At 41.8% G+C, this 26,912-nt stretch overlaps 3 protein-coding genes across 4 annotated transcripts; 1 reads left to right on the top strand and 2 right to left on the bottom strand.

The window, feature by feature from the left end:
- Positions 1-2,841: 2,841 nt before the first annotated feature.
- her13 (hairy-related 13) lies at positions 2,842-5,859 on the bottom strand. The gene is made up of 4 exons (XM_069676612.1): positions 5,593-5,859; positions 5,303-5,389; positions 5,126-5,207; positions 2,842-4,224 (listed from the first exon to the last, which is right to left on the bottom strand). The coding sequence occupies exons 1-4, from the start codon at positions 5,677-5,679 to the stop codon at positions 3,758-3,760; spliced, it is 723 nt and encodes a 240-aa protein (XP_069532713.1). The 5' UTR covers positions 5,680-5,859; the 3' UTR covers positions 2,842-3,757.
- A 3,455-nt stretch (positions 5,860-9,314) lies between these two features.
- Positions 9,315-10,901, bottom strand: her8.2 (hairy-related 8.2). 2 transcript variants are annotated; one of them, XM_069676699.1, is made up of 4 exons: positions 10,804-10,901; positions 10,587-10,682; positions 10,416-10,494; positions 9,315-9,983 (listed from the first exon to the last, which is right to left on the bottom strand). In XM_069676699.1, exons 1-4 carry the CDS (start codon positions 10,864-10,866, stop codon positions 9,628-9,630), a joined length of 594 nt encoding a protein of 197 aa, XP_069532800.1. In that variant the 5' UTR covers positions 10,867-10,901; the 3' UTR covers positions 9,315-9,627. The 2 variants fall into 2 exon arrangements, with proteins under 2 accessions (XP_069532800.1, XP_069532799.1); XM_069676698.1 differs by having other exon boundaries at positions 9,315-9,986.
- Positions 10,902-15,111: 4,210 nt separating this feature from the next.
- cab39 (calcium binding protein 39) lies at positions 15,112-26,858 on the top strand. Its single transcript, XM_069676641.1, has 9 exons — positions 15,112-15,332; positions 18,449-18,604; positions 19,455-19,619; positions 20,179-20,297; positions 21,880-22,048; positions 22,442-22,501; positions 23,018-23,083; positions 24,506-24,649; positions 24,734-26,858. Exons 2-9 carry the CDS (start codon positions 18,491-18,493, stop codon positions 24,920-24,922), a joined length of 1,026 nt encoding a protein of 341 aa, XP_069532742.1. The 5' UTR covers positions 15,112-15,332; positions 18,449-18,490; the 3' UTR covers positions 24,923-26,858.
- The last annotated feature ends 54 nt before the right edge of the window (positions 26,859-26,912 follow it).

Genomic DNA, 26,912 nt, shown 5'->3' on the forward strand with positions numbered 1-26,912 from the left:
AGAATCCCCTCGGGGATCCATTTCAGTGCCATATGCTCGTCTCTGCCGTTGCATCACTCTCACGCCAACTGTTGCACTGCACTGACCTTTGACCTCAGAATTCATATGCACGGTCACAAACCCACAGCTGATGCTTTTGGACACAAAAGTCCTCCCTCCTGTCTGACTTTTTTTTTTTCTATTTTCCCCGCTAAAACCAAATCTGGTAATGTGTTCAGTGTGTCATCTGTCACTTTCAGTTAGCAGATTGTGGTGACGCGTAGGCGTCTGATGGCGGGACATTTTCTCACAGTCATTAACTAAGGCTTTTACATATTACACTGGAAACATTTGACTATGAAGAAAGATGAGGTTTAAGTTCAGTGATGTGATTTTGACTGGTCAGAACTGGGTGCGTCTGTAATTAAATTTAGCTGAGGGTCCTTAAAATCAACATCCACACCCACCTGCTTGTCTTTCATTTAGCTTAACATCAAACTATAGGATTTCAAACTATCATTACTCCAGGTTTAAATGACTTGTGTGTTTAGGCACTGAGAATATGTTTATAGACATTGTATTCTGTAATTTAATTCACTCTGCTTGAAACAGCGTGTGGCTAAAATCTACTAAAGAACAAAGATAGAATCACTGAAGAATAGTTCCACTATTGTTTCACCTGAATTGGGTTTTAAACTGGGAAGTGTGTGTGATATTTGGTGACAGTTGATATCATTTTAATCAGGGATGCATCCAAGATCAGTATCAATAGTAGCATAAATGTGCAGACGTATGAGTTGTGGATTGAAAACTGATTTTTTTTTTCAATTTGAAATAGGATTATGCACAGACTTGGCTGAAGATTTAGCCTATAAATACACTATTAGAACACTCTTGGTTCTAGTTACTGGTTGCCTGAACTTAATAACTTAAAGGTCCCTGCATTAATCATAATAAATCATAGAAAATGATTGTAGTTGTTATTTAGGTTGAAATGATTATTAGAAATAGAAAACTAGTCACCAAACAACATTTTTTCTTTATATGACCTATAGCCTACTTTTAAAATGTCATGCTACTGTATAGACTATGTTTTGTGCTATTTCAATACCACTTCGCTCTATCTATGACAGCTTTAGATAAAAAACATACCTTTATGATTTATACTCTACAGCTAGCAGACGATTAGCTTAGCACAAAGACTGTGTTGTAATTGTCAATAACTAGCCGGGCTCTGTCTAAAGATAACCACCTACCAGCATCGCTATAGGTCACTAATTAAAATGTGGGACTTGTAGTTGGAGTAGAGATATTTTTATTGATGTAATAATAGGATCTAAATACTTTTTCCAACAGTTTTTCTTGTAGTGTTGTGACGTTCGCAAACGATTTGATTCTTTTGAACGGCTCTTTGATGCGAACGACGGAACCGAGTCACAGGTGAGAGCCGTTCTTTTTATAGTTGTGCTCACATTTCAGTGCCTGCCCGAGATCCACTCCTCTTTCTGAGGAATTACCACAGGCAGCTTTTTTCAACTGCAACTCCGCTATACGAGGTCTTGTGGACATCGGAATCCCCAACTCTAGTTTCTTGCCCTTAAATTTCCACCACCTCCAACAAGGATGCGTCCCTGCTGGCCCACGTCTTGGGTGTCTTGTTCAGCATCCTGCAGGTGAGAGAGAGTGTATTTGTGTGTCTGGTGTGTGTGTGTGTCTGTGTGTGTGTGCTAGTTGCTCCCTTTGAAGAACGTGAGCCTGCTTGTATCCTTTGTAGCTGTGACCATTTGACGCTTTTCTGTCATATGGTCGCAGCTTTGATCAGCGTGTCTGTCCGCTCCCATTTCAATGTGCTTCCTCCGACGTTCACACCCCCGAGTCCAGCCTGTGAACACCCCCCTCCTCCTGGGTCTGTTCATTGTCCATTTAAGCCTCCAGGACCAGCTGAAAACAGATAATGAAGTGCGATTTTCACCAAATAGCCTATTACATGCAGCCTGTTGGTTTTGCATTTATTGTGAAAAACCAGAGAAAGTGCGTGTTTTCCGGGTGTTTGAATCAGGAAGTGACGGGCATTAAATGCTCTGCCGCCGTGAGCTCGCTGCAGGATGGTGACTGTGGGTCAGACAGTCCACACAGGATTTAACAGGTCTTTGTTAATGTGCTCACTGAACGGGAGGTGACAGAGAAGACACATGAAGAGGTGCGAGCCTTTCAGCGGTGAGCTTGGGGGTGTTTACAGGAAAAGCATGAAGTGAGGACATCCTCTTAATTTGTAGATGAGATATACTAAAAAGGACCAGCTCAAGTGATTTTCAGATTGTTTAACTAAATTACATTTTGTGAGGATAAGTAGAGAAAATGTGTAAAATATGCAAAACGCAAACTCATAAATAGTAGGCTTTTTCCTTTTATTGTGAGAAATGTATGGAGGGTTATTAGTGCCAGAATAAAAATCAGAAGATTTGCATTTGGGAAATTTCAAAAGTATTTTAATGAAGTCAAACTGGGGATAATCAAGTCAAAACTCAAAGTTGTTTTTTTGCCAGGTAAGAAAAAATAACCCAGAAGAAAAAGATCCTTAAATCAGGGATGTTTCTTTTTGACATTTAAACTACGCAAAAAAAAAAAAATGTGGGGAAAAAAAATATCTTTCTCCTCTAAAAGTTTTGAGTGTCCCTCCTTTAAATTTTCCTATTTTATTACTATAAGCAGAACAAGCCATGTGGTTGGGATTGAATGGGCCATGCAGTCAAACTTAAATGAAAGTACTCTTAGCGTAATAACTTATAGCCATGCATCGTGTAAACAGCAGTGACTAGAAATATTTCACCAACAAATTAACACTCCCGGGCGATGTTTTTGTCTTTGTTGTGACACAAAGAGTCAAGGCATGCATCAGCTTTTCTATACATTATTTTATTAAGCAAATTCATACACTTTACTGGCATTTCTAAACATCATTACAACATAAAGTGGTCATTCTGTAGGAGGCTACATGGTCCAATAAGCTACAGGCCTTTATGAAATACAATAGAAATATTTATATTAATCAGAGGCATCGCCAAACTTCTCAGTTTCTAAAAGAGCTTTTTTTTTCTCCACGTACAAATCCTATATACACAGACATCAAAATGTGTGAACTTTTAACTGTTTCTCATGTGTACATGAGAGTAGAGCAGAAAGGTTTCAGCTTTCTCCGGGTGTAAGGAAAAGTCACAGAGGACTCACAGCCAGGGAGTTACGGCTCGAGTCCTTTCTGGAGGTCACAAGCTGCCATGGCCCCGGAGAGGAAGGGCCCCTTTAATGAGATTAAGGACAACTCCACCCTTTAACACGCGTTTTCCTTTGATATCCAAAGCACTAAAGGCATGTTTTCCTTTGTGTGCTTTTACGTCACTGATTGTTTTCATACATTTCCCAGAATGCCAAGAAAAGGCTGCTACTATGGGTTGTAAAAAAAAAAATCCGAAGTCGTGGTCCATCCAAAACGCAAACTGATCTGCATTTTGGTTTAACTGAGGGGTGTCATCAGTGTGACAGTTGGTCTCTCTCTGTCTTGTAGAACAGATTTTATTATTGGACATAAATGTGGAGAATCCAGAAAAAGTATCCGTGCATGTGGGAAGTTATCTGCCGGGGTAAATAAGTCCAGAAATCCAAGGTAAGCCACCAATTTTTTGAAGTGTCAAGGAGTGAAAATTTCCCTTCCAGTAAGAGGCCCAGTGTCAAACCTTACAGGAATATAACTCAACGGCATCCCATCCAAACCCCAAAACCCTTACCAGGGTCTCCACATGGACCGCGGGTAGGACATGGTTGGCATGCTCAGGTCCTCCCTGTTCTCCGAGCCCTCGGTGGAGCTCTGGTTGTGCTCGCTGTCGGTCTCGTCCAGGTCAGAGCACAGGTCCTCGCTTGACGTGATGGAGGGGGCCGGGGAGAGAGCCGAGGACGACCCGCTGGACAGACTCCTTCCTCCGGGAGAAGCCAGGGTCGAGCAGAGCGCCTCGCCGCCCTCGTGCCAAGTGCTGCCGTTATTCCCAGACGTGTCGGTGATCAGATCCATCAGCACGTCCTGGAGGTGGTCCTCGTTCAGGGGCATACACTCCAGCAGGTGGTTGAGGAGCTCCGCAGCCACCGTGGCGTCAATCCCCGGACAGCTGGACACAAACATGTGGACCTCGTGCATGCACTGGATGTAGCCGGCTGCAAACCTCTCACTGGCTTCTCGGTTCAGCGTGTCTGTTTCTGTGGGAGGAGAGACAAAGAGGATGAAAACACTGCAGCTTAGGTAGCCAGCCAAGTCTGTAACAGTTGTGGGGTTTACATTTCTCATGACTTCAAGGAGTAGTGTGAGACATTAATGCGTATTTTCTGCTCATCCAGGTGAAAACAAAAACTAATCCCTACTAAAAGCATTGATAAAATTACGACTTTGATGGCCTCTAAATCAATAGTCTCCAACCTTTTACTCATGTGTTCCCCTAATCCCTTCATTGGTTGCACATGCCTATCAGTAGTGACCAATCCTTTCCTTTTTAATGTACTGAAGGAGTCAAGTTACACACAACTTTGTTTTGACTGCTTTCTTCTTCAGTTGAACATCCACATATTATTGGAAACAACTGCACTAAATTGCAGGTTAGATTTACTTCAACATCCCGACATTATTTTGTCCCTTTTATCCAAATCTTGGATGAGTGTGCGTCTTCTAAAGAAGGAAGCGTTCTCACTTGTTAGAGGAACTGAAAGTTATCACTGTCGTCATATCAGACTGGACGTCAGACTCGGATTTACAATCATAATAAGGTGGTACACCTTTAATATGGACTTTTATTTAGAGGTTGAATTGGAGCCAGGCTCTACAACATTCATTAATTTGTTGGATTATTGTAGCAGAGTGATATAATAATCTGTTTGGCTGCATGTTGATTTGACTTTTCCCCAAAAATATCAGTATATTTGGTGTCCTTGATGGTGCACAGGACAGATCAGTCAGGTCTAATTGTTTAAGATGATGCAAACCTTACTTGTCAGGATATAATGTAATGAAAAATAATGCAGACTTTTTATTTACTAAATGTCTGCCATTAAACTCCTCAGAACTGCTTTGAAGGCCTAAAGTGTGAGTGAACAGAGCTGCGCACACCTTGGCTTCTGTTCTTCAGTATGTCCTCCACCTTTTTCACCGTCATCTCCAGCACCTCTGCGTTCTCCATCTTGGAATGAAACTGTAGGGGGGGGGAAACAATAAAGCTCCTTTTAGAACCAGAATCTAGAACCGGGACAGGTGAGTTTGGGTGCAAGAGGTAACTAATGTACTCACGTCTGTATCCGCCAGCAGAGTCCGCAGCTCCTGCAAACTCTCATTGATGCGAGCTCTCCTCTTCTTCTCCACCAGAGGTTTCCTGGTCTGCAGGGACACAAAGATCACACTTCATGCACTGACAAAAAGATGCGTAAATTAAGATGTTGTCAAATTATTGCTCTCTGAGTAATATTTGAGATGAAGGAAAATTGACTGTGATAATCAATAAGTTTAAAGACTGTCATCGGCGTAACTGCCAAGTGCGTCCAAAGTGTTAATGTTATTTCCTATAGTCCCGCGGTTGGTACCTTTCTGTCCCCTTTCTGAATCCCGTAGTAGCACTCATCCTCCTCCATACCAGGTCCGGTGTCGCTGGGCCGAGCCGCGGGGGCCATGTTGGTTGGATCGCCGCTTCTGCTGCTTCTTCCTCCCGAGGCTTCAGCAAAGGAGCAGCTGGCAAACGGAACCGGTTACAGGAGGGGGAAAAAAATCGACCAACTCGCAGGCGAGGCGAGGCGCCCTGTGTTTATTGTGCAATCCTAGTGAGACGTGCTGCTGGCGCTGAGTGGCTGTTGTTAGTATTTATAGGGGCTTATTAACATGTGAATGGAGGCTGGGCTGTTCTCGCTGGGGGACAACAGAGCGCACACGGCCGGAGCCAATGAGCATCCACTCCCTTTGTCTCCGGTCAGACCCGGTCTGCGCCCCGAGGAGCTGGATGGTGCTTTAATCATACAGTTTGTTGGGTTAGGGGCCCGACCGCACTGTTTTTTTCCCAACTGCGTGTTCTTTCATTTAGCTGTACGTAGTTTATCATCATGCAGACACATAATAAGCTGTATAGGAGTATCAGCTACACTTTATTTCAACAAACTGTGATTAATGTTCTTCTTCTTAATGTTGTGGGGTTTATTTGTTCTTGTTTTAAGTTTGGGTTGATACATTATGTGTCAAATTAAATATATTTTGGTTACACTTTTGAGAATGCTGCTTTGTTTTTGTCTTTGCTGCGTACTTTTCTAACTGCTTTTACGCATCAGAGCTTCCCAGAATAGCTTCTAACAATTCTCTGCCCTGTCTCTGTTTTTCTGCCCTACCCACTCTCCCTTCTGTTCGCCTTTGTGTCCGAGCCTCAGCACATTTACCCGGCTGTTTGGCGGATGTAACGCGATGCCTTCAGTTGGCAGCTGCTCTGGCGGCCCCTCGGCCCAAACTGAATCAGCCGGGGGAATTAAGGGCCCTTCTCCAAAGAAAGCGACAGGTGTTGCCCTGCGCCTCGTTTGTTCTCCTCGTTGTTTGGTGACTTCTGATTTGTGTGCAACTGCATTCTCGAGTTGCCTGCTCTGCTGTAAGAGACTTCACGATGTCTGGTGGATTTAGCTTAAAAACAATTTTTTTGCTTCATGACATTTTGATTGCAATGTGGTTTGTGTCTAATAATGTAAATTATAAAATTCACTCTTTTGGAGTGTTTTGAAATGATGCTGGTATTTTTCAGTTTTGGACATTCTGCGTTTGGATGTGCTGGATCAGTCCTTTGCGCACAATGTCTATTTGTTTATGTCTAATAAGAGCGCTCACCCCTCTGCCCTCGTTATTCTACATGTTTTGTGTAATGTATTATCATGCAAATTAGCCGCACAATGGTGCAATTCTGTCTGATCGAAGAGGGACCACGCAGGCATCTGTGCCACCTTCCAGGTAAATGCAATCCTGTGTTTTCAGGTGCTATTTTACGCACAAACGCGCCGCATTTCCGCAGAATAGCACCACAAAACTCTAGTGCCCATAATGCAGGAAGAGTTTCAGACCTTTCAAGTGGAAGGATTTTGGCACCTCGCCACCCCCAGATCCCTGTTCCAGATCTTTAATGGTGTGGACTGTGGAGAGAGCAGCTGTCTCGGCTCGCTTTTGTTGGTGGGCTCCGCTCAGGGACCAGGCGCCCCTCCTCTATGTCCCTCTCTTCAGACCCGCCGCCTGGCTCCATGTGGCGACGAATCATAACGGCAATAATAGCGGGAGAATAGTCCATATGTAGGTTTCTGCTTTTCAAAACCCAATGAAGAATAACATCTTTATGAAAACGTAGATCTCTTGCTTTGAAGTCTGCTACATCCGAACGTTTTGTGCGCCAAAATGGAGAGTTGTTATGATATTGCACAACTCATATCTGTCAATCCAGATCATTTTTTAACTCTTCTATGTAACTAGAGGCATATTTAGACTATATGCATAATGCAGACTATGCACAATGCAACACCTGTCACAGAAACGTTGCTCATTATTCCTTTGGTGGACCTTGGAATTGATGTTTTGTCCTCTCAGTCCCAAAACACATATTGCCTCTCCTGTTAAAATGAGTTTATGTATAATTAATACCTCAGTGTACTTCTCTGAAGACAGGTCATGAGAGTAACACTCATTAAAAAAACATATAGTCTGACTTGCCTTTTTTAATTTACACATCAACAGTGTCAAAAGAAAATTGGAAGATAAAATAAAAACGTGTTTCCACCAACATTGTGCTGGTATAACTCAGGATTTCCTCTGATTTCACATTGGGAATATTCTACTAAAGTAATAGAGGCCTTAGCTTAGCTCACAGGACTCGAGACGCAGTTGGACCACAGCCTATTGAGTGTGGACTGCTGGCTGGAGTTCACCCATTAAGTACACTGCTGACGTGCCCTTGAGCAAGACACTGAACCCTGTACTGCTTGGGACGGTTACTACGTTGCAGCGGCATCACTCTTACATCTCTTTAACTATTGCATTTATGTGTGTGTAATAAATAATAACAATAGAGATTTAAAACAAGAACTGGAATACATCCAAGATGGGATAAAAAAAAGTAATCCTTTTTTTCTTTCAAGTGATCCCAGTGGAAAATCTTTGAAGGAAAAGCACAGGTGCTAAGTAACGTAATAGCTCCTCTATTCTCCTATAAGCCATAACAAGGCGGAGTTCAGCCATTATTTATACCTGTGCTTTTCCTGTAATGTCAAAATACCCCCTGTTGAATTTAAGCGAGCATCGTATTATTTAGGCATCTAAAGCTCATAAAAATTAAACTTAATATAGACATACTATTGCTCTATGATTTGGATGCAACACCCCTTTAATTAAAGATGCATATTTGGTCACTAGGGGGCAGAAAATCTCTCTAAACTCCTGACATATTATCAACATATTCGCTAAAGTTGTTGTAGCTAACATGCTAGCTAGCAAGCAGACATAAACAGCATAATTGAATAAATTATTGCTACATTCTATTTAGCTGCTTCCATTTCTGGCTTATGGTATTGTGCATGCCTGTTCGCTGTCAAAGTGTCTGCGGCCTACATTCACTCTCCTTTTAAGGGACCTGATAGTCTAGCTAGCACCTAGCTAGGTTTCTTCACCTGCTAGTTGCTGACTTTGTCGGTTTGACGTGTGTTGTTGATCAAGTTGCGTTTATATGTTGTTGTTTTTTACTGAAAACAAATCTCTTCTGCTGCTAGAAACATGCTGCGACAGATGTATTTAGTACTTTTAGTTAAAGACATTTATTAATGAGCTAAAAGATGCTTAAAGGATACACAATGGTGCAACGTGAGTGACTCACGGCTACATGACATTAGCCACTTACTCTGAAATGTATATAGCCTACTTAATAAATATATAGTATATTATATATACTTTTTTATATATCCTAGCTTGTGATTAAAGCAGCTTTTGAAATGTTAACTGACAGTAATAAGGTTTGTCTTTAAGCTAGGCTAGGTGGCTGATTTCCACCTCAACCTTCAACGGTTAGAATCCAGGCTGTCTGTTACAAACACTGATATTATCTCTAAGTATTGTTATATTAGCAAACAGCTGAGTATCATTATGAGACCAAGGGAAGCTACAAGGTCTCATTTCCTCTCTTTCATACACTGTATGGTGATTACTGGAAACATCAAAACATAACAGACAAGAGCAATTGTACGAACAACAGCGGAATCATTTCTAAAGAGTAACAATAAGCTTTATTATTATTAATGTTAGGGTTAATAATACAGCAAAGAAGGAAGATATAAAAATCTATGCAAGGCCAAGCGAGTGGTCTAAGAAACAAAGTCATGCCTTATAATATCAAATAAATAAAGCTGTTAATACAATAAATACATGAAAGATTAATAAGAGCCTTCTACAATGCAGGCTACAAGAAGTCGACTTCTGAAGGGAAGTACTGAGAAAAGGTCTGTATAGAATCATTATAGCACACCTACAATAATAATGACTGGAACAAAACTGCCCCAAGTTTGTCTTCTGAGCAGCATATCTATAAGATACATAACACAGATCATTAATCCACCAGGTCACCACGGCCTCCACATCTCCAGCATCCCCAGGTGGGAGCTGTGGAAAGCCGCTCTCTCTGGGCGTCCGGACACGTTGCAGGTGGGCGCATCTCTCTGGAGCTGCCTCCCACAGAGGGGGTCTCCTCTGAGGGGGGTGCCGGGGAGCCCCAAGCCTGGAGAAGGGACATCGTGCCTGGGTGAGGGCTGGAGGGGGCGCTCATCCCTGGGCAGCGACTTGAGGAGGTGGTTGAGCAGGCGGGAGCCCAGAGTTTTGTCCATCCAGTCGCAGGTGAGGAGCATGTTGTGGACCTCGTGCATGCACTGGATGTAGCCTGTGCTGTACTTCTGCTGGGCCTCCAGGCCTAATGTGGGGTCTGCTGGAGGACAAAGTATAAACTGTGAGGCTATAGCACCCCCTTGTGGTGACACTCAAAATGCATCCAGTGCTTAAACTCCTGCTATCATCAGGAAGCTGCTCAGTAACACAAAATCTTTCACTACTCACAACACACCTCTACTTTACTGTTAAGATAGTGTGAGGAGAAAACAAACGCTGCTCTTATCATCACTTTACAGCTGAATACAGTAGATATAGGCTGCAGGAGGTGCGAGAGTATAGATCAGGGGAAAACAAGCTATTTCACTGCATATTTTTCGAATAGCCCAGTTGTTAGCTCACGGAAAGGCATTAAAGTTTAAGATAACAGCCAGTGTGACAAGGGTCAACAGAAACTAAACCTTACCGAAGCCGTCTAGCATCAGACGCACGACTTAAAGAGACAAGTGCACAGATCCATGCTCCTTACCGTTGACTTTGTTGCTCTGGATGTTTTGTAAATGTTTCACCGTCATCTCCAGAATATCCGCCTTTTCCAGTTTGGATTGCTGTTGAGAAACGAGCAGCCTTAAAGTTAGTACTTGATTCAGCCGCCGTTGTTTACTAGTCGAGGAGATGAAACACGTGAGAACATACTCACATCCAGCCTGAACGCTCCGATCACAGTTTCTTTCAGCTGGTCCAAACAATTATTTATCCTCTCTCGTCGTTTCCTCTCAATAAGCGGCTTTCTCAGCTGTTAAGGTTAAAAAATAAAGCCAGTTAAAGGCGTTCAGGATGACCATGCTGGAGCGCATGTGTGGGATATCCTAACAGAGAGATGGATCTACAGTAGGCTATATCCGAGACTGAAATACCTTTCTCTCCTCCTTGGCACTGGCGTGTTTCCCCACGTTGTGCGCCATAGATGCAGCAGTCATGTTTCCTCTCGGGTGTCTGTGCGCTTCTGCTGCCTCTCCTCTGGATCTGAGCGCGTCTCTAGGGCCCTCGGCGCGGCACGGCCCTCTTATTTATCAGGCGCAATTAGCATGTGAATGCTCCAACGCTTTGGCTGCGGGATTTTCCCACACACGGGGTCCCATCAGTCAAGACTGACAGGTCACTGGCTCCATTCAAAAACCGAGAGACCCGTCCTAGAAAAAAAGAAATTACTCACAAACGACAGATGTCCAGCCTGAAACCATGCACCACCCTCCCACCCAACTCTCCACCCAGCAGGAAAAAAAGGACAAAACTGCAGTTTCCTCTTCTCCCAGGGAGGAACAAGAGTGTGCAGTTACCGTGCTGTACTCCGGGGAGGCCCTCGCCTTTTCTTTTCAGGAGCAACATTACACTACCTGCAAAAAGGCCAAACCCTTCAAAGCGCACAGAGACACAATAGGCTGACAAATCACCCCTGTATATATCCGCCCACACAGGACAGGCTTGATAAAATAAATTATATATCAATATTTTTTTAATAATTTCTTTAAATGATTGAAATCTTAACAGGTATTCTGCTCTGGTCTTTTCAGAGGGACTTGTTTTCAGTGCATTCAGCCAGCTTTGATCACTCTCCATGCCTTCACATGTCAGACATCTGCTGCTAACTGTTCGCGAGCAGATGTCAGATTGACCAGATGCCCCCCCACCCCCCTACCTTTGGGTCCCTTCAAGCGAGGGCCCCTGTTCTTAGAGCCACGCGACTGCCAGGCGAATGCCGGGTCGTGGGAACCGGGGCCGAACAAAGGCCGCCATTCATTCAGACCTAATCAGCATGAAGAGCGTAATAACCTCCAGAGAGGGGGGACAGGCCGGCGGAGGAGGAGGAGGAGGAGGAGGAGGCTTTGGCAGGTGACCAGTGGATGATGACCAGTTTCAGTCAGGTGTAGCCTAATGGGTCCAATCCAAATAAGCCAATCAGATCAGAATTTCTGAAACGTATGACTTTGGCCTGTTGGAGTACTTTTTAAAAATATATTAAAGGCACAGTCATTGTTTCCTTTTTTGTACGGGAAACGATGTTAACTATAATATTTTTCTTTTCTTTAAGTCTTTTTTTTTTTTTTTTACAGTAGCTATTAATTTACCTTTGGCTCGTAACTTTTTACATCTAAATGAAAAGAAAACAGAGATCATCAAACTCTACGAGCTCTCAATCATCTAACCAATCACATGAGACCTTGTGCAAAAAAAAGGTTGGAATAATATTCGATAATAACCTGAAACCAGTCAACAAATCCAGCTGTAACTCAGGATCACATCCAAAATCAGGACATTCCAATTGCACAAAGATTTAAAGAAAGTCATCCATGCCTTAATATCCATCAGACTACTGTAACTCTCTACATTATAATATCACCAAGGCTTCCATTCATCGTTTAGATTGTTCAGAATGCCACAGACTCCTATGCAGATACAAAAAAAGGGAACACCTGTATACTAGACTCCCTGCACTGGCTCCCCATTCAGTACCCCTCATAAGATTCTTCTGTTTGTTTTTAAAGCCCTTCATGACCTCGCTCCGAGCTATGTTACTGAACTCATATCCCCATACAGTAGGCTCCTCAGATCGTCTGATCAGGGGTTATTATCTGTCCCACGGTCATGATGAAAACTTTTTGGAGACGGGGCCGTATCCGCAGCCGCAGCCTCCCACCATAAGGACAGCAGAATCTCTTGACTGTTACTCCCTTGCCTTCCCTTGCAGTTGATTTCTAACCGATTTATAGCTGCTAATGCTAATAATGGACCTGGTTACTTCAAACTGTCACCATTATTATTATCAGTCTTTTCTAATGCTGTTCTTGATAATGGTACACATTTGTACCACTATTATTGGCATGGTAACCACAGGTATGTATCATCTGTTGTTGTTGCTCTCTTTGCCTGTCTGTATCCTGCATCTCCTTCTATCCCACTTTTTGGCCCATCCTGTCGAGATGAGTCTGGTTCTGCTCGAGGTTTCTGCCTGTCAAAAGAAAGGAAGTTTTTTCTTGCCACTGCCGCATGTTGCTAAGTGCTGCTCGTGGTGATTCATGGGCCTCTCTCTAAATAACAAAGAGTACGGTCCAGACATGCTCTTTTTGTAAAGTGTGTTGAGATAACTTTGGTTATGATTTGGCGCTATACAAATAAAATCGAACTGATTGATTTGCATTTTACCTTGTTTAAAGAAAGCTTTTAGAGTCTGTGCGCCTGTGTATGGATGGGTGTGTACTCTACTATGTATTTGTCCTTGTATTTCAAATATTCATGTCATGTAATAATCTTTTAATTGCTCTTTTCATTTGTTCTTAATTGCTGTTGTAAAGTTTGTTTTTATGCTTGTTGTAAAGCACTTTGGTACGAACCCTGTTTGTGTTAAACCACTCTATAAATACATTTGACCTTGACCTTAAAATTGTAACAAAAAACATTTCTGACATAAAATGTACAAAATGAATAATTTATATTTAAACAATTTTAGTATACTCTTTCAGTTGTAACAGACTTATTAAAGTCCTCCGTCACATCAATTATCTGTCCATCCTCCAAAGGGTCAACACCAACCTAAAAATTCTACATAAGAATGTGGAAGCTGCAGGCACAGAACCTGAGAGTTCTGGTTTCTGTTTGTCCTGTTTGTAGTCTGAGTAGCTTTGACCAATCACCTAGGGGGCACTTTAGGCTGTAGCTTAATGGTAGAGTTGGTCGTCTCTCAATAGGATGGTTGGTGGTTCAATCCCTGACTGCTACAGTCACATGTCAAAGTGTCACTGAACCCCAATGCTCCCGGTGGCATAGAAATCGGTGTATGATATGAGATTGTGAGTGTGAAAGGGTGAATGTGACATGTTGTGTAAGAGTGCTTTGAGTGGTTGGAAGACAAGAAAAGTGCAATATAAGTACAGACAGTACATGACTTTGGTTTACGCAGGAAAAACAATCCATCAGACAACGATTTAGCTTTTTATTAATCTCTGTGAACAGATATCTGCATGAAAAGTGTAGCTGACAATCTGTTATTAGACGACAACTCCATTCTCACCTCTAACATTGCTCATCGAACTGTAAACAGTGCAGCCCCAGGAAAGGAAGTCTTAAAGTTCTTTACCACTAACAGAAGGCATAACAATTCGGCGGTCACTCCCAGAGGATATATCCAAGTGTCAACACAGATGAAGAGTCCCATGTTTGTGCTCAGGACTTATACGTATTATACTGTTTATTTATAGTGTTACAGAGTCAGGAAACAAGCAGGACACATCACTGCAGAAACAAACTGTTCAAACGTCTCCGCTTTGGAAGGCGATGTATTTAAAGTACCTGTTACATAATAATATTTCATCATATTTATTTCACTGTTGTCTCACTGTCTACAAGTGTTATTGTTGTTGTGTTAAATTATTATTTTTCTTTCTGTAGGCTTGTCCAGCTCTTAGCATCTTTAACAATGTGGTAATGTAAAGGAGAGCATGTGGAGAGCATGCAGAGTCCTGTGATTGTGATAACAACATTATCTAGTGAATAAATATATTTCTATCAAATTGATAAATACTATCTAGTGATGCATCTATGTGGCTAAAGTCAAAGAGATACAGTGCAGTCATTCAATGCAGTTTTTTGGGTTGGCTTTGTACTCCAGCTAACCTGCGGATGTTTACACTCTCATCAGATGACCTGAAACAAGGACAAGTCCCCCAATTTAAACCATTAAATATTTGATGTTGGCCTCCAAAATTCCTTCAGAATTGAGTTATAATCATCTCTGGTTCCTTTTCTATATGTGACCCCAGTAGCCCAGTTCCCACATCCAGCCACAGCCGGGTGCAACCCCAGATTTTGCATTAATATCTGAAATATAACAATATTAGATGTTGTCAGATGTTTCCTGAGAACAACCTTGTCTTTCAGAAATACCTCAGTACCAGTGCTATCTGCAACTGCAGCCTCTGCATGCAGACTATTTTTTTAAGCCCAGCTTTAGCTTTAGCTTTAGCTTTATTTATTTATTTTTAATCCACACTCCAATCCAGTTGGTGGCGGTAATGCACCATAAAGTTGTTTGCCAAACGCCAATAAAAGAAAGGAAGAAGATAATTTGCCAGTGGGTTTAGCGCACCCTCCTGCGGTCAACTGCCATAATCGCGCGGTGCAACCGTCACTCCTGCAGTGACGTGAGATGGCCAGAGGGGGCGGTAGAATCTGCTGCAGTGACAACGGCTCGTCTGCCAGCGTTACCAGTCGGGCTCAGAGAAAGAACTAGGAAACAGGGACCGCACAACTAACTAACGCTTCAGTTAGTTACAAACAAGGGGAGGCATCGACCAAGGATAACAAAGCAATTATTGTTCCAAGGAGCACCTGGGTTGCCTTTTGCTGTCTTGACAAATCGGGAGAAACTAGTGAAAACGCCGTTCACAAGGTACTGTGTTGTTTATATCATGTTATTAATTTAACTTAGAATTGGGGTGTAAGGCTAACATACACTGGCTAACAACGGGTAGCGACATTTGCTGGGCAGCTCTCTGTGAGTAGAAACGATTTAGCTGAAACTAGCCTGCAGTTGACGATCTGCTAAATTCAGACATGAGCTTCACAGGACTGACGCGAGGAGACACTGCCAGGCCTGGCTAACGTTATGCTAAGTTAGCTAGCTAGCTAACTGACGTTACCAATTAGCTTAGGGGACAAGACAGGCTACCATATGTTTACTTTGCTTTCTAGATCTTCAGCTATATTACAAGATGTTAAAGCATGAAGGAAATGTTTGTGTGTTAAGCAATAGGCCTGCTGAGGCCCTCTGTATGTCGACAACAAACACACTTTCACAAGCAAACTAGCAGCACTGTTTGGTGAACATTGATTGAAACACTACAGGCCACGTTAGCTACATAAGTAGTTAGCTGTTAAGTAAAAGGTAACTGAATCACATAGCTAACTGCGGCTCTGTGTTATAGTAAATGTAGAATAACGCAGTGAGCAAGCTTTTGCAAGCATTGCGTAAAGTTGTCAGGCTTCACACCATCACAAAGCAGGCATGGACAACAGAGAGGGGCGGTGCTCACTGTCAGCTTCATGTCTGACCGCTCACTGGGCCACGTTCTAAGTCTAATTTTTTAAGTTGAGCTGTTTATAACATTAGATAGGTAAGATAGGTGTAACTGAAAAGCGTTGGAAGTTTGTGATACGTGTTAATAAGTTAGCAAGCTGATAGGACTGGCATTAGCTAGCTGCTTGCGAGCTTACTGTCAGATGATAGCAGAGCATCTGCCGCTGTCTGCAATGAAGGGTGGGGGTGAGTTTGTCGTTAAAGCCTTCTTCAGACACTCTTTGGTCCGTTTTTTTTGTTGTTGGAGGGTTACCACGGTTCAATCTCCTCTGACTGTTGTCTCTATCATGATGTCACAAAACCAGCGGCTGAACTGCTTTACGGCACGTTATTTTGACAATGCTTTACGTTTTTATCATTAAAATCCAGTCCACAAAAGGACTCAGGCTCAGCCCAATCAAAAACGGAAACTCAGTACTTTTTGTCAAATATTTAATTTACACAGGATTATCCAAAAATAGTTTTTTAACCATGTGGTTATTTCATATAGACTAATTATTTGTTAAATTACCAGAAAGCATGATATATTGTGATATATATCATTATCGAGATATGAAAAATCCTATATAGTGATATAAAGTCAGGCCCATAGGACTCCTGACGTTTTATTGACCTAACATCACTCCTGCACATGATGCCTGATTAGTAAGGGAGTCATTGTGGGTGACCAGCTGATTGTGAACCTGCCATATGTGTTTCCGCCCTATTTGCGTCACTGTTTCTGATGCGGGTCAGGAACACAGAGGCGCTCCTGCTGCTGCCTGCTGCCTACATTAACGAGCATTAGCCTGTGTGAAAGACGGATTTGGCCACCTGGCGAAGTTAAGGTGTATCTAGATTAATAAACATGTAAGCAAGCACAACCTAAGTAAGTGCAGGGCTCACAGTTGAACACTGGGAAAAGCTTTTATATTTCAGTTCAGTCACACATGACACATCATATATGAATGGTGGACAGCACCTCCCACTTAGGTGCTGCCAGGTTTATATTCCTGGCCACAGCGTTGCTTTCTAAATGTGGACTGCCTGCCAAGACATAAGAGGAAGAGTGTGACTGCTTCAGGGTTCGTGGCCAGTTTAGAGGATCCCATCTGAACAACAGGTTGGTGTTAGACCAGTGCTTCATGTGCAACTCAAGTAACTAAAGTGTTAATATTTTGTGACAGTGTTTTTAGCTAAACTGATCATGACACTAGGATTAAGGTGCATTCATGTGTATTTCTGCTTAGGGCTTTTGGAAATGTTTTCATCTGACTTGACCCAATTTATGAGTAAAAAAGGGCACAAATGCTAATAACACGACTGTTAAGTTGTTCTGAAAACATTGGCTTTTGCCCCACGTGAGGTGCTTGGGTGGGACAGGGAGTTGTGAAGATAAGGGTCCTTCCTTGTTGTGTAACCCAGTAAAAGCAAGCGCAACACAGAGATATGGATGTCACATCTGTTCGTTGCACCGCACATGCCTTTGCTGTAATCTTTGTTCTGTGGTTCAGTTTCATCCTGGTTTTAAGAGTTGTTGTTGGTGAGTCCAAATGGTTTTTGACCTACATAAGTTATCTGAGAAAGTACAGTACGTTAAGTTGTGCGACAGTGTATTTCCTTAATTTTGTTAGTCACTGTTTAGGGCGTGGGTCATACAAAGGTCTGGGGCTATGTCATAGAGTATGTAGGGATATGTCATTGCAAACACTTCATGGTTAATCATTTACTGACGATGACCAGAAGATCCACAAGATTGTACAACTGCTAAATTATGCTTTAAAGGTCAGCTCTAGATATGAAATCCCATGTTATAAAACATGACCTCATCTCTGTCTTCTTGTGTAAATTAAACATTTTCTAAGCATTAAATACAATATCGGTATGGGTTCTTCATAGGTGCTAAACTTGCAGTTTAGTATCAGGGCTAGCTGCCATTGTTTTCTGTTTTACAGCAGGAGCTAATAATAATTTTCATTGGATGTGCCCGTCATGAAACCTGCTTTGCTCAAGGTGACCACACCAGAGCATCGTCTTTGCACTTGGTTTGAAAGATTGGCTCCAGTTGTGGAAACTAGACTCAGCCCACTAACAGTACCTTTTTTGGGGATAAGCTCTAACAGCAGAACCTGATTTTTTTTCTCAGGGTTGCTGTTGGTTTTGATACTCTGTAAAAGGTCTGGAAATCAAAGGAACATCCTGAACGCTTGATGCTAGAGTGAGGAGATCTGGTGGCTCTGTTTTGTTGTGGGGGTGGGGAAAGGGTCACTGAAATTGGTCCAAAGTTGATCTAAACGCCATCACCATTGTTTGTGTCACACACAAATGGTTCATTTTATACAATGTAGGTCTTTTTCTGCACCTTTGCTGGTTTACATGCCCTTCGTTCTCCTCTCAGCAGTCCCTACATCTTTACATGCTCTGATCCAGTTTTACACGTCATTCCTCAGGTGGACAGTCCGCTGCCTGGTTGCTCGTGGTAACGCTCCGCCATGCCTTTCCCCTTTGGCAAGTCCCACAAGTCGCCGGCGGACATCGTCAAGAACCTTAAGGACAGCATGACCGTGCTGGAGAAGCACGACATTTCGGACAAGAAGGCTGAGAAGGTAATCGTGCACAAATTCACCTGTCCTTCACGTTCATGACCTCTGAAATGGCAAAAGGAGCAACAAAAGTAATTTAAATGGTTTTCTAAGGAAAGAAATTGAGAACATATTGTGGACAGTAAAGCATCAAAGAAACTAAGATTTTTAATGTGAAACTGCTTCATCCTGTTTTTACTGGCCTTAATTTACAACCCATTTGTTTTGATGAGGAGGACACCTTTGTGGATAATTAGGCTCCTGACAGAAACTTCCAGCATGATAAACAATAGCCCCCTTTACATGACCAGTTCAAGACTGTTATGCCTTGCATTTAATGTAAAACACACAAAGGCGGAATGGTGAGGCGAAGTCGTTCCGCCTCTGAGCCGCCATCGGAGGTAGAGGCGTAACAGCGTGAGTATAAGCGGCGGAGCCAGCAAGGCGGAACAGCGCTGTGTGTGTGTGTGTGTGTGTGTGTGTGTGTGTGTGTGTGTGTGTGTGTGTGTGTGTGTGTGTGTGTGTGTGTGTGTGTGTGTGTGTGTGTGTGTGTGTGTGTGTGTGTGTGTGTGTGTGTGTGTGTGTGTGTGTAGCACGCAATGTTTGTTTACACGTTACACCTCTTTTGCTTCTGTAAAGCCGGTACTCAATATATGATCACACTAGGGCGCCTTTGCACCGGTGTTGCTTGGTAAAAATTTGAGATAGACAACTTAAGCACATGTATACAAGCTATATTCTGAAGTTTAACTTGTGAACATTCTGGTCTCAATCATTATCAAGATTATCAAAGTATGTGTGATATTAATGGGTCGTATTTTTTCTATATTGCCCAGCCTGACCTGTGTGTACTTTATATATGTATGTGATTCAGGCCACAGAGGAGGTGTCAAAAAGTCTGGTGGCCATGAAGGAGATCCTGTATGGGACTAATGAGAAAGAGCCCCAAACAGAAGCAGTGGCCCAGCTTGCCCAGGAGCTCTACAACAGTGGCTTGCTCAGCACGCTGATAGCGGACCTGCAGCTGATCGACTTTGAGGTGAGACTTCATGTGTGTTTTGTACAAAATGTAGTAGTCAGTAGAGTGGTTAAAGTGTATCTGAGGTGCACACAAGAAAAATCTGACTTTTGAACATGAGAAAGGGATGTTTTAAAATTCAACATTCAGGTAGAGAAGTCTGGCTATGTTGATATGTTGACTAACTCACGTCTCCCTGCAATATGTCAGAATGGCGCTGTGTGGTAACTGCTACTGCAGGCTTTCCTGACTCACCCTATCACAGCATGACTCACTGTGTTGTGTGAACTCTTTCTTCCTCTTTTACCTTCTCTCTCCCGCCCTCCCTGTGCAAAAAGAGAAACTGCCACACAAAAAAATTAACATCTGTAACCAAAATTATGTTTTTTTTCATATTTGTGTGCACATTTTTGTCAGCATGGTGATAATATTATTGTAGCTATTGTCAACTGCCATGTCATTATCTTAAGAGGTCATCTATCTTCCTCTCCCCGTACTGAAACAGTTGAAATGAGAGCAGAAGAAAGTCATTTCTTAATCTTAACTTCTGCTTAATGGATGCTTTGTCTGCTGTTGCCAGGGTAAGAAAGATGTGGCTCAGATCTTCAACAACATCCTGAGGCGTCAGATTGGCACGAGGACACCCACCGTGGAATACCTTTGCACGCAGCAGAATATCCTCTTCATGCTGCTTAAAGGGTAAGGAGGCCAAAGCACACAGGGGGTCATCCTGCCCACATTGATCATTTAGACTTTTAGATATTGCAGCAACAATACATGTTCACAGGTTATTGAAAAACACACAACTTCCTCAGTAACTTCCTATCGTAAAAGGAAAGGGCCCCTGTTTTAAAATAGTCCGACAGCTGTCAAAAAAAGAATGAAAAGCTCAAATAGTTATGCCGATAAGACAGAGGCTGTGCTTTTCTTCATGTGATGTAAGTTCAAAATACTGGGAACAACTTAAATACAGGCTTTGATTAAAATTGAATTAAAAAAATTAAATCGTAATTTTTATCTCCTTAAAATAATCCATTTAAACAGAAAGTACTACATGGTCTCTTCTTCAAAACATGTAACTTCTGCAACAAACATGTGGGCCATTGTCTTTTCTGTTTTTTGCGCATTTGCCAATAACAAAAAAAGTACTTTAGCTCCTGGGCTGAATTTCCTTTCAAAGGTAGAAAAGTAAAGAAACGCAGCTTTAACTGCGTTAAAGGTGGGGTATTATGCTAATTTCAAGCTTCATAAATCACTCTGTGATAACTGTGGAGTAGCTTAGCATAATTTACTGTTAAAAAAACTCCTAATTTTTCTCACACTGGTGCTCTGTGCAGGCCCTCATACAGCCTCTGACTTAAACGACTCAGTCAACTCTGTCCCTTTAAGAAACCCCGCCCCCCGCCCCTCTTTCTTCTGATTGGCCAGCTCTCCGAAGCCTGCTGAGACATACTTTTACCTACAGATTTGAAACCTCATCCACGTTTAGTACATCCAACATTATAATATTAGATATATGTCTTAAAATGTAAACAGCGTAATACCCTCTCTTTAAATATACAGGTATGTTAGAGTCTAAAGGAAAAGGGCAATGATACTTGTGCCTGATGCAGTCGCCGCTGATATTGACACATTTTATCGCCTTTTCTCGACTTCATTTAGACTCTTTTTTGCATCGTAGCCAATAGTTGGCAATGCTGGAAAAGCAGTTTTTTGTGCAGGATGATGAACAGGCTAATAGGATTTTATAGGAACACCATTTCTGTAAAATGCCCAGGAATTGGCAAAAGTCTAGCTTTTCTTGAGCCTGAAAACGAAGTCAAGAACAGGTGCAGAAGTCCAGTGTTCTCTCAGACAAAATGAATTACAAATGCTGAAAGTTTATAACAGAATTATGGCCCAATGACACCCAAAACACTTAATTACCCTGCTTAAACTTTCTCTGTGTAAAACAACAAATGCTTAGCATGAACCCAAGGTTTAAATGTTAAAAAACTACTTTTAAAATTAACCCTAATCCTTCTCTGTTGTGTGCAGGTGGTTTGTGAAGTAATGTTTCCACAAAAACAGATTTACTTGTTATCAGTTAGCTTAATTAATAACCTAAGTAGTAGAACTTGTCTTCTCTTTATTTGTCATACATTTGGCAGGTCATTCACCTCTCATTTCGGTTTACCATCCCTTTGCAAATAGTCTTTGTAATCAGCACATTAATAAGTGTATGTGTGTGTTGTATGCTTCTATATGATAACTCCTTGTCTTGTGTTGCTGGTCTGCACAGGTATGAGTCTCCAGAGATCGCCCTGAACTGCGGCATCATGTTGAGGGAGTGCATCAGACACGAACCGCTCGCTAAAATCACGCTGTGGTCGGAGCAGTTCTACGACTTTTTCAGATACGTAGAGATGTCCACGTTCGACATCGCCTCAGACGCATTCGCCACTTTCAAAGTAAGTCACCTTATTTGTTCAGCTGTTGCAGCTCAGCAAACTTCTGTTACTCTTTGCATCCAAAAACTGCTTTGCAACAGAATCCAAAATGTCAGAAATAACTCACAGAGATGCTGTTAGTGATTAGCAGAGATGCTATTTACAGTTTATATCATCTTTTTCAGTATCCCCGTCTCCTTCTTCCTGCTACTTTGTTTGTTTTTTACATTTTATATGATTTAAACATTGTTTCGCTAATACTGTTATTATAATGCCAATACAGATACAAACACACTTGAGGGCCGAGGATTTGTAGCCAACAACGGCTGTTATAATTCGAAGTTTATCTATTATAAGCAATGTTATGCAAAGTTTTATAGACCACAGACCACAGTCTGCCTTGTCTATTTCCAGGACCTCCTCACAAGACACAAGCTACTGAGTGCAGAGTTCCTGGAGCAACATTATGACAGAGTAAGTCCACAATGAACTGAAGCATAGCATTATATTAAATGTAATGTAGTTATCCAGAGTGAGATGGATGTATTTGCTTGTCTGGTGAGCCTGGAGGAAATAAGTGATGTATCCGTACCGCTAAAGTTCATTGGAAGATGATAGAATTCAGATGTTACAGTATTATTATTTTACAAGCTTTCGCTCTAGTAAAATAATAAGACTGTTACAAATACAAATTGTCGTGAACCAACGAGTTTCTTCTCCCCAGTTACATATAAAGTGAAACTCTGGCAGTCTGGGTGTGAAGTATGCAGGCTGTCTCTTTCCTAATGACATCAAACCAAACATTTGGGACACGATTTGCAGGCTGAGAACACAAAGAAGCTGTCAGTCTGAGGGCAAATCTCTCATTTTCCTGTCATTGTGTTTTGATACAAGACGCAGATGCATTGTGGGAACCATTACTTGGCTGATTAGATTACTGTCGCTCTCTCTCTCACCCTTTCTATCATTCTGTCCTCTTTCTGTCTCCAGTTCTTTAGTGAATACGAGAAGTTACTCCACTCAGAAAACTACGTGACTAAACGGCAGTCTCTCAAGGTAAGCACCCTGGTTGTGCCAGTAAACACGTCTCATGTAGTGGTGCAACTCTATTCAGAGAGCTATTTAAAGATGGGGTCTCTTCAGAGTGTTGGATTTCTCTGGATATCTCCGTCACCTTGTTATGACTGCCATCTAGTGGTGGGACCATGTATATGTTTCTTCTGAATCCCCGTCATTGTATTCTTCTATTGCCTAAGGTTTTGGGCAACATTTAGTGCATACTTTGACTGTTATTCAATTTGGAGCAACAATTTTGAATCCAAATGCAAACAAACCAGTGCTCCATTTATTATTGATTTCTGAAGCGTGTTATTTTCTTCACACTGATAACCGTATGTACAAACATGATAAGCAGGTATAATTATGCAATTGTAATGCAAATTTATCAAACTAATTTAATAATGTTAATTAAAAAATGTTAAATCTAAAAAGTGTTACAGTATTTCACCCAGACGATGGCGCTATAATCGAGCTAAAGCTTCATTATGGACATGCGCCATGTCCAACAATTGTTACCGTAGCTCAACTACAGCACCGGTAGCAGTATTTCAAACTCAACATGTGTGCAGTATTTCAAACACACGTGTGTGTTTTGAATATGTTTCAGATGAATATAAATGGAAATAGTGTTGAAATAACTTGTTTACAACAAGTACAACAGACTGCTTCTTATATTCCATCAGACTTATATTACGGATTTTCGGAAAGCCTGATATTTAGGTGTCTGGGAAGCAGCCACACTGTAAATTTGGCAAATCTGCAACAATATATGACATATGGCAACTGTATATAAATCAGAATTTTGTCAGTCAAGTCAGATTTTGCTGTTTTTAATTTGAAGCTTTCACTATTCGTTCCTTTTTTTCACACAAATGCAGCCTCATATTTTATCCTGTCTTACTTTTAGGTGTCATGTTCATCAGAGTTTTCCACAAATGCAGGCTACCGGCGGGACATTAAAACATTTCCAGCCGACAGCTTAAACGTTGAAAATTAAACTGCTTTATTCCGTGATTTACTGGTTTTGATTAACTGTTCTGGGAAAAAAAACCTTTGTGATTAAAAATTGAAGGAATCTTAACCTAGAAACAAGCTGGTGGCAGTTCTTCTCCCAGCGCCTGACGTCCTGTGTCTGCCAAAGAAAAGAGTCAGAGAAACACATTTATGTGAAGCTGCTCTATTCAAGGTTTTATTTACTTTTTATTTTTTACCAGTTTTAATTACACAGGAGGAGACTTCTTGGGATATGACGGTTCCTTATAAACCTTTTGAATGATTTACACTGATGATTACAATGATGTGTATAATGACACAGATAAAAATGCAGAGATTAAACTGACAAACTGACTTCTGGAAATGTTGACTTTAAAGTTGCAGCCCTACAAGTAGCTAAAATTTCTGTATCTCACTGTGAACTAGTTACTGGGGGAGCTGCTTCTTGACCGGCACAATTTCACCATAATGACGAAATACATCAGCAAGCCAGAGAATCTCAAACTAATGATGAACCTTCTACGGGACAAGAGCCGCAACATCCAGTTTGAGGCTTTCCATGTTTTTAAGGTAAGAATGAAAACGCTGCTACATTAAACATGTTGAATAATACCTGCACATATTCACATCTTTGCCGTCCTCCTCCACGACCAGGTGTTTGTGGCCAACCCGAACAAGACGCAGCCCATCCTGGACATCCTGCTGAAGAACCAGACCAAACTCATCGAGTTTCTAAGCAAGTTCCAGAACGACAGAACAGAGGACGAACAGTTCAACGATGAAAAGACTTACCTGGTCAAACAGATCAGGGACCTCAAGAGGCCTGCCCCCCAGGAGGCCTGAGGGAGGGTACAGGGGTGGGGGGTGGGGAGCCACCAGGACCATGTCTGGACAACATCCAGACAATGTCTGCCTAACGGACCCATCAGCAGCTGCTGTTCTGGTTTCTGAACAAAAATTGAGGAAACAAATGAAAAACCAACGTCCCCATCTTCAACTCATCAGGAAGGTGCCAGCTCCTCTGCTCCTCTGTGAACTTTTTGATTTTCTTTTTTTAGTCTTTTTCCTTCAAAAGAAACAAGAGAAAATAATAGATGCTGCTGCTTTCTTGCACATTGAGACATTAAAGGTATATTATAAAGAGTCCATCAAACATAACGACAGAAAATGTCAATCAGTTAAAGCAAGGCACACTTCCTGATTAACACAAAAAGTAGACACGTTTACACATAAATGTATTACATAAAAACATGCATACACACATTCTGCAAGAACATCGGCTAAATCCTCGTGATGGAAATGGTACGAGCAAGTTGAACGTTGGTGTGTTTGTTGCATGCCTCGAAATGTGACAGATCCATGGCTGTGCCGAGCGCCGACTCTGTGACGGCCTGCCCGGTCCGGCTCCCGCGTTCAGTGCCACAGACTCGGAAATGCACGTGCGTCACAACAACCGCTACAGTCCATATCTACGCCTTCATCCAACAAAGAAACAGGGGTTCATTTTAACAATTAATGGGGACTTGCTCTCAGATGCCATCACACAGAACCATTTACCTCCTGCGTGCTCTGTTATGAGGCAGCACTTGAAGCACATGAGTAAAGGAGGGAAGGATGTAAGGTATGAATTTGGTAAAAGCCCAAGAGTTGGGTCTCTTTATTGTTTTTTTTTGGGACAGGGTGAACATGTACATATGCCTTTTTTTTTTGCTTTGTAGATTTTTGTTTAACCTTGACATATGAATATATATTATATATATATTACCTTAAACATCAAGTTTTTGGTTAATTGTAATCAAATTACTTTCTAAACCATAAAAGAAACAAGCTAAGTGATTTTGTTTTTGCATTTCAATTTACTGCTGAAATGGTTGCTGGTGGGTTTCTTTGTACATAACTTAGGGCCAGCTCACGTTTAGCTAACCTATAGGATATTAACAATTTGTACAGCGGAGGAATGTCATGGTATTAGCTCTGGATCTGTTAATCCTCTTTATCCTTTTCTCCATCTACCTTTTGAACATGCAGGGGTGTGAGCAGTGCAGGAGGGGAGGGAGGGTGTTGGGAGAGCATTAACTGAAACATTAAAGCCTGTGTGTTTGTGCACTTTTTGAGGTGCTGAGTGATCACCTAACTGGATTCCAGGTATTTCCTCCCCTCATCAATATCATTAACTTGTTTTGTTTCTCATTCTCACTTCTCTTCTAGTGGCCAGGGAGTGCCGTGTGGCCTCACAGTGGGTGTCATTTGGACACGATTTGCATATCATTCTTAATTCCCCCTTTTTGTCCTCATGTTTTGAGCCTTTCTCTTCAGAGGGATTATAATTCCAGTACAATTATGAGTGTAAAGCATTGTGGGTAGCAGAGTACTTTGGGCATGTTGGACTGTCCACATGGTGCTGAGCAAAACTGGCGAAACCACAGCTTTGTTCATTTATAGTGAATGACGCGGTTTCATTCATATATACATGCAAAGAGGCAAATAAGGAACCATCTCCGAGCAGACAACAGCACTGCTCAGATAGCCCACAGGTCCTCCATACATATTGAACATGCATGTTCCTCCACTGGCTGTGCATGATGCTGTACTAAAGATGTTGTACTGGAATTGTTTCTTTTTTCCAATATTTAACAACATTGAAATGTCAAATTGAGCTCTTGGCTGTATGCTGACTGTGACTCCAGTTTCAGCGTAGAGCGTGTGGGTGCTTTCAGAAGTGTCAAAGGCCTGGGCCCTACAACCCAAATAAAGAAAAAAACATTTGGAATAAAATAAAGCTGTGGTCATTTTCTACTTATGTACAGAAATAAATGTTTCTTAACATGAATAT

This window comes from Semicossyphus pulcher, unplaced genomic scaffold, assembly GCF_022749685.1.
Source record: "Semicossyphus pulcher isolate SPU_LCO1_2020_fin unplaced genomic scaffold, fSemPul1.0.p SCAF_26, whole genome shotgun sequence".
NCBI classification, from domain to species: Eukaryota; Metazoa; Chordata; class Actinopteri; order Labriformes; family Labridae; genus Semicossyphus; species Semicossyphus pulcher.